Genomic DNA, 13,069 nt, shown 5'->3' with positions numbered 1-13,069 from the left:
TGGAAAGGAAGACTATTCTCTATTCTTCCTTTTGAAGCTCTACTTTTCAGGGGTCTTGTTCTAGCTCTCAAGATTATTTTAAACAGTCATTGGATAAAATGCATTGGCAGGTTTCAGAACCCAGGCCGGAACCAGGTGAGAGCCCACATCACAAAGATACAGAGCCATGGTCTGTCATTCTGACCTAATGAATCTTTCATCTATTATGAGAGGCTAGGAATACACAACGTCCTGAATCTGCACACTAGCTTTTGTGAATCCCATTCCAAGATGCCAAACTCCTTTCATGAATTTCACAAGGACCTGCTTTTTCTACAGAAGCAAGGCACCAAAAAGTTAGGTATTGTGACAGTCACCTTCCCTTCTTGAAGCTAGACATGGTGTTTGATCTGACCCCACTGAAGTCAATGGGGGTTTTGCCATGAACTTGAACAGGTGTGTAGTATCAAGCCCTAACAAGGGATCGTACAGGAGAGGGACCATGTAAAGGACAGAATATTGAAGGGGTTGGAAATGACCAGGGAATATTGAAGGGACTGTAGATTCTCTCACATGAAAACATGGGAGAAAAAATAAATGAAAAATGTCAGTCAACTGCTGCTGAATAAACACTTTGAAGTTTTAAGTGCTGGAAATCTGTTTTGCAAATGTTTTTCCTTGTAATTTCAAATAACAATTTAAGTAACTTTGTTAGCATGGACAGAACTTGATTATCATATTTACTTGAATTTAAGACAAGGATTTTTTCCCCAGTCAGCATGGTGGGGTGGGGCAGGGCGGGGGGGGGAGCCTTCTCTTAGATTTGAGTACTGGCCTAGGGCAGGCAGTAACTCAGTTTTGGCTTTGGCCCTAGGCTCAGTGCTGAAACTGGAGCTGAGCTACCACCTTTCTCAGGATGAGATGGCTTATTTAGCTGAGGAAAGGACTTGCAGGTAGAGAAGCATGGGGGAGACCATGTGGTATTGTAGGGAATGGGGGAGACCTGTACGTGCGCTTTAGGGAATTTGGGGGAGACTGCACAACATGCCTGCACCCCAGCATTCTCTCACCCTTAACTTCTGCTCCTGTACTGGCTCCAAGTCTGTCCCCTCCAGACCCTGACCTAGATCACCCAGGAAATGCTGCCACTTGTCCCTGGCTGGGCTGGGGCTTGGCCCAGGCCACCACTGCTGCTGCCTGTCCCAGAAGACCTTCCCCTAATTAGATTGTATACATGGAAAAGTATAACACGTTTGTAATTGTTCATGTATAGAATCTAATTACAGGGGGTTGTCTTAAATTTGAAGTCATCTTGGATTTGGGGAAATACAGTAAGTTTTCATGGCCTCCACAAACAGTAGTTTTAGTTGCTAAAGGAAATAATCTGGACCAAAAATACATGGGCACAGTAGTAGAAATTCAATGAGCAAAAAACAGAACCTTTAATAAGTTCAACTATTAAACCTGTAACCTGTAACCTTCCAGAGCAACAAGTCTGAAAACTAGGAAATAGAGAGTTAAGGTACATGCCTATGCCATGTTAATTCTGTCCCCTGAAGCTGGCAATAGCCAACTGGCAGTACTCTGGCTGCATTTACTGTGCCAAGTGTAACTACAATGAATAGTAGAGAGATTTAGCTGGATTTAGGTGGGCAGATCTCTAATTGTGATATGATATAAAATGGGCTCATTCTAAAAAGTGCACACTCCAGATTTGCAAGGCCCTCCCAAACCCTGGCTCCCACATTGGAGAATACATAGAGAGGGTTATATCCCCCAGACAGGGCCCCCTATATTCCAATTCATGTGGGAAGCAGTTAGAAGGTCCTGAAACCCCTGGAAATGGTAAAACTTCCATTAGGATGTGTAAGTAAAAGGGCTTAGACATCCCCAAAGAGATAGGATTGCACAGATCTCAGCTCACAAAAGGGGAAGAAAAAAACCTGAGATACACACAAAGAAGCAGAGATCTCTCAGATTTCATCCCTCTGTCCACTCAGAGGCTGCAAGAAGCAGCTGCAATGGGAGTTGGGCTCCACTGGAGACAACAGTGACAGTCGCAGGTTCCCCCTCCCTGAGCTTGCTGGTGGGAAATACCTAGGGGGGACCAGGGAGGAAGAGGTCCTCTTTCCCTGCTGCCCCCAGTTCCTTGCACAGTGGGGCAGGAGCAGCCCTGGAGCTCCCCCATCCCCAGATCAGCTGAGGGCAGTGGCAGTGGTGGATGGGAGTGGGGGCAGGAAAGAGAGGGGAGGTGCCACTCAGTACGGAAGTGAAGGAAGTAGGTATTGGAGGAAGGAGCTTAACTCCTTCAGGGACTTAGAAACACCCCCAGGTGCTGCTCCCGTAATATGGTCCAAAAGGTAGTTGTGACCATGCCACTACACCCCCTCTGGATCCACCCCTGGTATTGTCCTTATATTTATAGCCAAAAACTGTTCTTTTGCCTTTCATTAATACTCACAAGATAATAACTCACCTCAATCATTTACACAATGACTATTTATCAATATGCCTTGGATCATGAAAGAAATAGGTGCAAATATTTGCAAGAAAATAAAAAAAATAGGTGCAGTGTACCACACACTTGAGGTGTTCAATACAAATTTTTTTTATTAAAGTTTTGTTTTGGACATTTTTGTCCTTCTATGCAAGCGTGGTCCTTACAATTTCATATCCCCCAGACTCTTTATGCATGTATATCTTTTTAAAATGCCACTCTTTATAAAAAGAAATCTCAATTTCCCCACCACAGTGACATGAAAACAACATCTATAAATGTGCATACTGCAATCCTTTATATTTAATTAAAAAAGGAAAGCTTTTTGTATTGTTTTAGAAATGACATACTATCAGTTTTACCCTTGTGTTTGATAGAAAGGCATTCAAAACATTTTAAAAAAACAAGACCAGACATAGTAAAATCTATTGGTTAGTTTAAAATAAAGCGAGAAAGAACAGTGTGAAAGCTAACTTGACCCCTCACATCACCTCAGGATGTGGCCAGACAGAAAATAAAAGAAAACAGCCCTGTAACTGATTGTCCATCCAGTACAAATCCTGAAATGGAAGAGTCAGCTACCATACACAAACTAGCCAACATAAAGAACAAATGTGATGAATATCATGTTCAGCAAGTCCGAGATACATTTTTTTTTAAATAAATGCTTTAGAAATTTGAGCTTCTCACTGAAAATTAATGTGTTTTCCTTTGGCTATTTCAGCCAAACAAATACATGTTTTTGCAGAGCATTTTGGTGCTCTGCTCCTATAAAGAGTGGAGGTGTGTCGCAGAGCCCATAGGTGCCCTGCTACTTAGAGGGGAAACAGCTAGGGAGCGAACCCTAGCAGTGAGTGGGGAGCTCAGCTGCTGTTTACCAGGGCAGCCAGAGTAGTAATAAAGAGGCACAGGTGCTGGTTGCTAGGGCAACCGGTGGGAGTCAGCTGACCGGAAGAGGCAGGGCCTGGCTCCCATTTAAACCCAGGCTGAGGCCAGGCAGGCAGTTCCCTGCTGGCTGCTAAAGGGGTGGGAGCTCTGCCTGAGTGAAGAAAAGGAAGAGGCCAGAATGCCTGAACAATATGATATTAGTAAGAGATGGAGAAACCCAGAAGTGGCTTGAATATGGTTATAGCCCAATGGCTTAGATTTATGTTATAGCCTAGGGGCTTGAGTTTTCTGTTTGTGGTTTACGACCAGTGGTTTGGGTGAAGCTATTAGAGGTTGGAGGAGGCCTCATAGGGGCTCCATGATAGTGTGGGGACCCCAGCACCAGAGAAGGTGAAGCATTTTGGGGTGCACTGATCCCAGCCCTGAGAAGGGGTGTAGAGAGTTGGAGGCTAGGTAAGGCTGAGGCCACCTGAGCCCTGTGGGGGTTGGAGACCCTGAGGAGGAGAGTTGGAGCAAGGCACGGCTACGGCCACCTGAGCCCCAATGCTGTGGAAACCTCAGGGCAAAGGGGCCAGCATGAGATGCCCCAAAGGGGGGCAGCAATTGGCAAGCGCCTGTGGGCGCAGTTGCAAAACAAGGCTGCGGAAAGCCAGATCACCAGAGGGCGCAGAGAGAGGCAAGGGCTGCGGCTAAGACCAAACAATATCTGGTACATCTGCGAGATTTGGGGCTGGGTACAGGGGTGGCTGGACCCACGCATAGCCCTTAAGGCTGGGGTGCCTGGAACCCCATTATAGAAGCAAGATGCAGGGTAGCAGGAGCATCATGACCAAGAGGACGGAAAGGCAGCCTCCCTTTAATATATTTAAGATCAAGACATGGTGGGCGAGAACGAGGGTGCTTTGAAGCAAACTTGACACGGTAGGGGGTGCTAGGGGAGATCACGGCCACCCCTAGGACCCTGTGCCATGACACGTGTATATATACATACACATGCATATATTTATTACACAGGCACACAAGCACCCACGTACATCTATCTACCTTGGTCCTGGGTATGACTATAAACTGCATCCAACTGGAGGGTCTGGGCCTGGTGGCAGTGTGATGAGGTGGCTGTAGTGGAACCTGGGCTGAAGGGCCACACCAGGGTGGGGCCCAGCTGCCACTCTTAATGGGTGTTTTGTCCCCTTAGCTCTATATCCTGCTTGCTACAACTTGACGTTAATGAAAAGGATATCAGGAGATGGTACCTGACACACTGGGATATGCTGAGATGGGTACAGGTCTCAGTGTCCAGGCATCTTCTATGGGACTCCACCTCCCCTACACTCAACCCCTTACCATCACAGTAACACAGGAAGTGCAATTGGGGTGGACACCAAAGAAAAGGTCTAATTCAGAAAGAAAAACGGAACAATCGAACCAACACGGGCTGGCTGAGCCATTACTCTGGTAAGGGTCTACCACTAGCAACGTCCATATCACATCAGAATTAATAAAGTAATACAAGATAAATAAGCATACCCATGCTCACATGCCTAGCTTTGGCCTTACAGTATATATTCACTTTGCCTTCAAGCAGCTAAGGCTTTTTGGGGTTGACACCCCAGTCATGAGCCTAGTTCACAGGATGGGCCTGTATCTGGCCAATCTCTGTGGGTAATTTGGGGCCATGGGCACTATAAATCCCTGTGAGGCCCTTGCAGGTACCTGGCATCTGTTCACAAGGTGGTCAGGTTCCTGCTGTTGTTATAAAGGCATGTGCACTCTAGAGGTGTGAAGGTTACAGAACAGCTGAACTTTCCACCTTAATGATGTCAGTGACCCAATTGTGCCTATGGGACATGCACAGTGTATCACATGGATGAGTTGAGTAACGTGTGCACCAGAACAGGTGCTGAGTGCAGAGACAGTGAAGACATGTACACTGTGAAGCATTGTGATTGACCAGTGGGGTGACTGGAGTGCTATAAAAAGGAAATCCTGTGAGGAGAATTGTGTGTGAATAATGTACAGTCTAAGGTGAATGGTGTGTGTGTGATGGCGATCTATGGGGAAAGGAGTGATTTGAAGATGATCTTGAATGTAAGGATACTTACCTAGATACTTTCCTGGAGATAGGTTACCAAATGAGTATTGAGATTCGAAAACACTATCACCCTCTTCACTACATAGTTTCAGATCCGAGTACCCTTAAGGGGGAAGGATCTGAGAGCTGTCAAGGGTTACAGTCATCTCAGTGTCAGTGAGCCACAGGGTAGGCCCTGATGCTGCATCATAATGACATCTAGCAGGTTCCATAAGAGCATTATGTTTTCTTGTTATAGTTTAGTTTCAGTGTTTGTGTATACAGTTGATCAGAGTTCTGCTGTTGTGATACCTTTGTTATGGTTTCCAATACATATTTCTGTTGAACTTGATTGGTCTCTGCTTGGTTTATAAAGGTTGAATGGGGATGGGCTGTAGTTCAATGTTCAACCTGCAACCCTAAACATCTACCAACTACAGATACATTAATGAAAGGCCCCAGATTCTGTGGGAGAAGCAATGACTCTCTGGCCTTTTGCTGTTGTCATATGGAGCCCTAGTGTCATGGGTGCTTGGCCCACCTTTTCACTGTGAAAGCCTGGGTCAGGCTGGTCTCTAATGCAGTATCCTTGGCTCTGGTGGAAGGAAGCAGCATGGCCGAGCACCTATGCCACCACCTCCCTTGCTCCTGGGCCTGGAGCTGCCCTGTAAGGGAAGTTCCAGGGTGAACTGAGCCAACTCGGACCCCTGCATGCCCATATGTGCCTTGTGGCCAATGCCAGTTGCTGAGAGCCCCTGTGGGGCTCATCATTTGGCTACAGCTGCAGCCTCCCACCTGTAGGCAGCACCAGGCATGCCAGCTACTTGTTCTTGGCCTCATCTGGACTCCAGGTCTAGGTGGAACCTAGCTTCCTGGTTCCAGTCCTGCCTGGGAGTTGGGCACATGGTGAGGGGTGCATCTCCCACCACTTGCCTGCCCTATCTGGGGTGAGTATGCAGGAAGGTGTGATGCCTGCCTGTGGGTTCATCACTCACCACCGGGACAGCCTGGAATCCCATGGACCATGAAGCACCCTGGCAATTGTTGCCTGCTGCAGTGGCTCCTATGAAATACCAAAATGTTGCAACCTCCAGAGTAAGATGAACATAAGGCAACTCAATACCCTAGACCCACTGCCTTGTGAGTACTCCTTGATTGGAGAAATGCTAAGGAACATCATCCTGACAGACCTGCACCCTTGCTGAGGCATTACACAGTCAGCAGCAGTTCCTACTTGTTCCTCTGTGGCAGAAGCTCCAACCATTGAGCCACAGAACATCTGGACTCGGACTGCCCTTGGGATTCTGTCTCAATGGTCTAAAGTGGGGGATGGTAGATCTTGCGTAGCCTCCAATCCTTCATACTCTTCTCTACATATATTCATTGAAGGTCTTATGGTCTAATGGTCGCAGGACTCCATACAAGTGCACTCATCAGTAACTGACTAGACCTCTTATACATACACCATGATCCAGAGGATCAATGGCTGCCTACCACACGCACACACACAGGGATACATGCAACAGATATGTATGTAAATGAGAACTCACCAAACCAATGAAGCAAGATGTTATCAATAAAGGCAACACATTATCACACATTTAATTTTGATAAAATGTACCAGTGGGCGATTGCAAATGATTTGTGCTTGAAAAAGTGTTCAGTCCAAAAGGCTGGAAATCACATGCTGCAGAAACAACTAAAGTGAAATTTTATTTCTCTGCAGTTTTCTTCAAGTAAACAGATAAAGGTAGAGTAACAAAATTCTCTTAGACTACACTGTTAACACATTTGCAAAACAACTGAAATCTGAAACTTCATAATTTGTGCCTAAATTTTAAATATTTTGTTAGGTGTGTATGTTTCAAATGATCCCAGTGAGAGAGCATGCCACATCCTCTTCTATGTCATAACATTTCAAGATGGGAAAGATAACATGAAAATAGTATAAATTAAGGGTGAAATCCTGAGCCTGTTGAAGTCAATGGCAAAAGCTCCCCAAGATGCATGTGTTTAAATGGTACAAAACAGCAAAAATAAATTCGAACTTCTAATTGGAAATGGAAACCCATGTTATGGAACTATGTTCTTGTACATCCACAGAGATCACCTGTATCAATACAAAAATAAGGATTGACGCTAACAAGGCAGTAAAAAAATGGAAGTACTAGGCCTAGCAGTCAGAAAATGAAATACTTGTTTCCTTCTAGTTGCATCTTTAGTTCATACATTTATACTCTGAACTGTTACTTTGTAAGAGGAATATCCTCATGTATGAAGTCATCAAAATAATATATACTGATCACTTATTTCCTTTGGTAAATCAAGCTCAGATACAACATCTGAGTTCCAGTGAAGACCTGGCTGTTATCTACTTTTCTACCTGGATTTAATATAACACAAAACAGTCAAGAAATATGTCACAGTGTCATGTAGTTCATTATCCTGTAAATCAGGAATTATGTCATGATCCAACATTATCCAGTAAGGAATAAATAAGCCCATGATCCACTATGAAAAATCATTACAATAAAGGATATTCTTCAGATGCTGAAGTGTACATGTACACAATCATGTTGCAGTTACATAGTGCATGACTACTCATTCATTTTTGTGAATGACTACTCGTTCATTTTTGATGGTCTATAGAAACATTCACATTTACCCAATGTAAGGCCATGCTAGTAATTAAATGAAAGGAGGCTGAACAAAAATATAAATAAACTAAGGCAAATTGATTATGAAAGGTATACAGATGAAACTATGATCTTCAACATGTCATTGCCACAGTTACAGGTCTCTGTGCTTGGATAAAGAGGTGTTGTGTTCTGGGAATGGAGTTTCCACAGGCTGGTGTTCCATATTAAAACGGAGGACATCCAAGGGAGGGATTTTTTCAGTCCAAGGGAAACAGAATTGTATTTCTTACAAATGCAACATAATATGTACAATTACATATTTCTGCCACTTGTTCTACCACTGCTTACACTGAAAGATTACTTCATTAAAAGTTCTAATTGTATATCCCTTAGATGAACAGTTCATCCTGGAGGTGTTGGTAATCTTCTTATTATTTCCATAGCTATCCGCAGATAGGCTTTGGCCTGCAGAAAAAAACAAAACAAAAGTGATACTTATCACTTTTTGCTTCTATGTGAAATATAAAAAAGTATTTATATTCTGATATATATAGTTTATATTGTAAAAAGAATTTCTGTCCATCGCATGTTCTTTAATACACATTAAGAAAAGAAGCATTTCAATAGCTAGATCATATGCTGCTCACTTGGTGCTGAAAAAAGTAATATCAAAGAAAAAATGTTAATCTTTATAACTAAATACAACTACGCTGGAATTGGTCAGATTTTTTAAATTCTGATCTCAAATTCAGCTGAGTAATATGCCTTCTCAAGCAGGAAGCACCACTGTTCTTTCAAGAAAGAGCTGATTGACAAGACCCCTTTGTTCATGGAACCATCCTTGTAAAGTTTCTTTGCCCTCCCCCAGGTGCTGCACACAAAATTAAAAACATAAGACACCCCCTCCCCACATATTTCTTTTAAAAAACTGCTACTGACTTCATTATGTATTGGGGTTCATCTAAGAACCTAGAGAGTCAAGGCAGATTAAAAAATCAAAATACTTCATGAATAACAATTTTTTTTTTAGAAACTAAGGTGGATTCTGCATTAATAGGACCACCACAGCAAAAGCTCCATCACACTGAAACCTATGACATGATGTGGAGTGCCTGAAAGATGGATGCTGCTAGAACATCAATACCATCAAAATAACCCTTAGAAGGATGATTTTATTATACGAAGGACATTTTCCATTAACAACCTAAAAACAAACAAACCAGAAACAGATTTGTGATCAATCTGACAGTTTAACAAAGCTTCATAGATTTTAGATCACAAAGGATCTTCGTGATGACATAAGAAATGCTAAAACGGGTCTGACCATAGGTCTATTTAGCCGGTATCCTGACTCTCTCAGTGCCAGAGAATGGATGCTAAGGGCAGAACATATATTGCGTGGTTGCTAAGGGACACAGTCCAACCTCCAGCACAGCACAAGCCAGTAAGCTCAATAATTCAAAACTCACAGTTGAACTAGAACTCACCTATTAAAAAGACATTCAATCCTGATATACAGATTTCAAGTAATGGAGAATCTACCGTATCTCCTGGTAAATTGTTTTAGTGATTAATTACCTTCACTGTCAATTTTGCCCTTATTTCAAACTTCAGTTTCTAGCCACCAGATCCTCTAATGCCTTTGTTTATTACAGTAAAAATGTCTGCTATCCATCTACCTACCTCCTCCTCAAAACACATCTTAAAGGCCTTACCCTAATCCTTCATTTCAGGGGCACTATATGCTCACATTGTAATGGGAATATGAAAAAGAATGCCTTCCTTATTTTGTCAGAAAAGTAAAGAATCACTATAAGTCACCAATATGTGTATAAACACCACCCTCCTCACATTGTGAGGTTACTGTCAAACTTTTGCCATCCTTTCTGCCACTCCCAGACCTAGTGCTTTATTATGGGAATGCACTTGTGACCTCAGTATTCACATATCTATAAAACTCACTCTTGAGTTCTGGGTACATAAGGGATACAGGATCCAGCTTTTTTATAAATAGCGCACAGGGCAAGTGAATTATGACCACAGCTGACCAAATGAAGGTCTAATTTCTACAAAGACCAAAGCACATGAGTTACTTTATTCATGAAAGTAGCCTCGTTAAAATCAATAGGACTACTCATGTGAGTAAAGTTACTCTCATGAATAAGTCTGCATGACTGGCCACAAATGATATAACTATACACTGACAATGCTGACTTGTTTAAAATAAGAACCACAAGACATTTTAGTGTGTAACAGCTGAACAACACTATTTCCTATTCTGCAGTTCAGCTTGCGGGAAGTTTTTTCCCTGTTTGAAAACAATTTAGAACATTAATATGGTCTACTAGAGAGGTCCAAAAATGCAGTTCTAATAATATGATAATTATAGCTAAAATTTCTTCAGAAGACTACCACCATTGATGTCTCTCTCATCCTTCCTCCATATGCCCATTTTATAATGATCCTTTATCCAGTATTAACAAAAACTGACGGACAGCAGCAGACGTCTCTAAAACCATTAACTTTCTCTACCAATTTGTGCACTGACAAAGAAATTTGATTCAGACAAAGAAAGAAATTACACTTGTGCAAGAAATTGTTTCCCCATTCTTCAACACTCATTTGATGAGTTAATTTCTACAGTAGAAAGATAACTTGTCTTATTTGTACAATTATTCCATTTTTTTTTAAAAGGGAGGACATTTTAAAGAAAACAACCTCAATATGTTAGTTATATTTTTCTGCTTGTTTACTATTTCAAACTAGATACAAGTGAACTGTCACAATCACTACAGGAGAAGAAAAGGTGAGTCAGCCTCAAGAAAGGTGTAGTGTCACTTTCTGAAGAAGAGCCTGATGAGACTGGCAAATAATCCCAGAAGGCTTGGACAGTGCTAGGAGGCGCCAAAGCATCATCATAAACATGAAGGGACTGAACCAGGACAGTTTTGGTGGGCAAGGAATTGGACTCTGGGTTTCCAAATGGAAAAAAAATTGCATCTGAGAAATACGGAACATAAAGGAATAAAATAAGCTATTGGGTATAATACCATGGTAAAATAAATACCAATGCATTCTTTAAAGTTTTGCTACACTTCCTGGTTTCTACACTTCCCTTTGTTTCTGTGGTGAGCATATTGTCCAGGCTCACGAAGGCAATAACATGACCATATGAAATGTCAAGTCCTTTAATGGGAAATGAATTGAGAGTAATTTAATAATAGACAGCAATTATCACCACAATTCACTTTTCCTATCCCTAAATTAGAGCCATACAGAGATACCTTATGAAGAGTTATGTTGCATTTTATTCTGATGTAACCCTATAAGCCAATATTCTAAGAAATCCATTTTCCTTATAGTTACTTCCCACAGGCAGGACTTTAAAGTAACTCTTTACTATTCTTCTTCTTTTTTGTTTTTTTTTTTTTAAGATACCAATCAATTCTGAAGGCAACGTATGCTTCCAGGAGAAGGTGGTTTCTAGACTACATTTTTCTCCTTCTCATGGAGGATGTGGTTCATAGTGGCTTGCTAGCTTTGATTTGACTAAGCACAATTTTCTGAGAAAGCCATGCAGGATAAAGGCTTAATTTACTACAGGAGTGGGCAAAACGTGGCCCGCAGGCCGGATGCGGCCTGTTAGGCCATTCTATCCGGCCCACGGGGCTGCTAAAAATGTAGAAAATTCATATTTCTCTGCCCTTGGTTCCTGTAAAAAATGACAGGAACCACCTCGCTCACCATGTGGCCAGTGCCTCATGGTCTGGGTGGGGCGGTCCCAAGATGGTGACCAGGGGGTGGGGCACCTGTCAAGGGGCAGGGCTACCCATGCGGCCCTCCACAACCTGCCAAAACTGGGTAAGCGGCCCTCCACCAAAAAATAATTGCCTGCCCCTGATTTACTATATCTGGCCCTACCATATTTGCAAATAGTGACTTTAGCTGTGATGTACAGCAATGGGCTAGGTAAATGAGGTTATGGATAGTTGTTTATACAACAATGGTAGGAGGTTGGGTTACAAGCAAGGGGAACTGGAAACTGTCATTCAGAAGAAATTTAATGTAAATAGACTGTACTGAAACCTGGTGAGATGATTCATATGACTGGAATGTTGAAATAATTGGGTGTGTGTAGACAAAACAGGGGCCCTACATTGAAGCAAGCTGAGGGACTGAGGCATTGACGAATGCAGTCACCTGGGTGGCAAACTGGCTCCAGCGGCACACCCAGAGGGTGGTGGTGGATGGGTCGATGTCAACCTGGGAGGGTGTGGGGCAGTGGAGTCCCCCAGGGTTCGGTCCTTGGGCCGGTGCTGTTCAATATCTTCATTAGCGACCTGGACAAGGGTGTGGAGTGCACCCTGTTCAAGTTCGCTGATGACACCAAACTGTGGGGTAAAGTGAATACACCGGCAGGCAGGAACCGCATCCAGGCAGACCTGGATAGGTTAGAGAATTGGGCGGATCTGAACAGGATGCGGTTCTACAAGGACAAGCGCAGGGTGCTGCACCTGGGGAGAGGGAACCAGCATTATAGTTATAGGTTAGGGGCTGACCCTCTCGGTAGCACAGAGGCAGAGAGGGATCTTGGAGTCAGGATTGACTCCTGGATGAATATGAGTTGCCAATGCAACAAAGCCATAGGCAGAGCCAACTGCACCCTGTCATGCATCAACAGGGGCATCACTAACAGGTCCAGAGAGGTCTTGCTCCCCCTCTGTGTGGCGCTGGTCAGGCCACACCTGGAGTACTGTGTCCAGTTCTGGGCGCTGCACTTCAAGAGGGATGTGGAGAACCTGGAGAAGGTCCAGAGGAGGGCCTCTTATATGGTTGAGGGCCTCCATGGCCAGCCCTGTAAGGAGAGGCTGAGGGACCTGAATCTCTTCAGTCTCTGCAAGAGGAGACTGAGGGGGGATCTTGTGGCTACCTACAACCTTATCAGGGACCACCAGCAGGGACTCGGGGAAAGTCTGTTCACCAGGGCCCCCCTTG

At 43.4% G+C, this 13,069-nt stretch overlaps 1 protein-coding gene across 2 annotated transcripts in view; it reads right to left on the bottom strand.

Annotated features, from left to right (window-relative positions):
- Nucleotides 1–7,125: 7,125 nt before the first annotated feature.
- The window catches only part of NUBPL (nucleotide binding protein like), a 211,197-nt gene continuing 205,253 nt past the window's right edge, over nt 7,126–13,069 (bottom strand). For both annotated transcript variants that reach the window (XM_019552062.1, XM_019552063.1), the window contains exon 11: nt 7,126–8,539. In XM_019552062.1, coding sequence (XP_019407607.1) covers nt 8,477–8,539 — 63 coding nt within the window. In that variant the 3' untranslated portion in view covers nt 7,126–8,476. The remainder of the gene's footprint in view (nt 8,540–13,069) is intronic.

The sequence above is a fragment of the Crocodylus porosus genome, unplaced genomic scaffold (assembly GCF_001723895.1).
Source record: "Crocodylus porosus isolate Cpor-Errol unplaced genomic scaffold, CroPor_comp1, whole genome shotgun sequence".
Lineage (NCBI taxonomy): Eukaryota > Metazoa > Chordata > Crocodylia > Crocodylidae > Crocodylus > Crocodylus porosus.
Note: the sequence above shows the minus strand (reverse complement) of the source record. Positions and strands in the feature narration are given on the sequence as shown.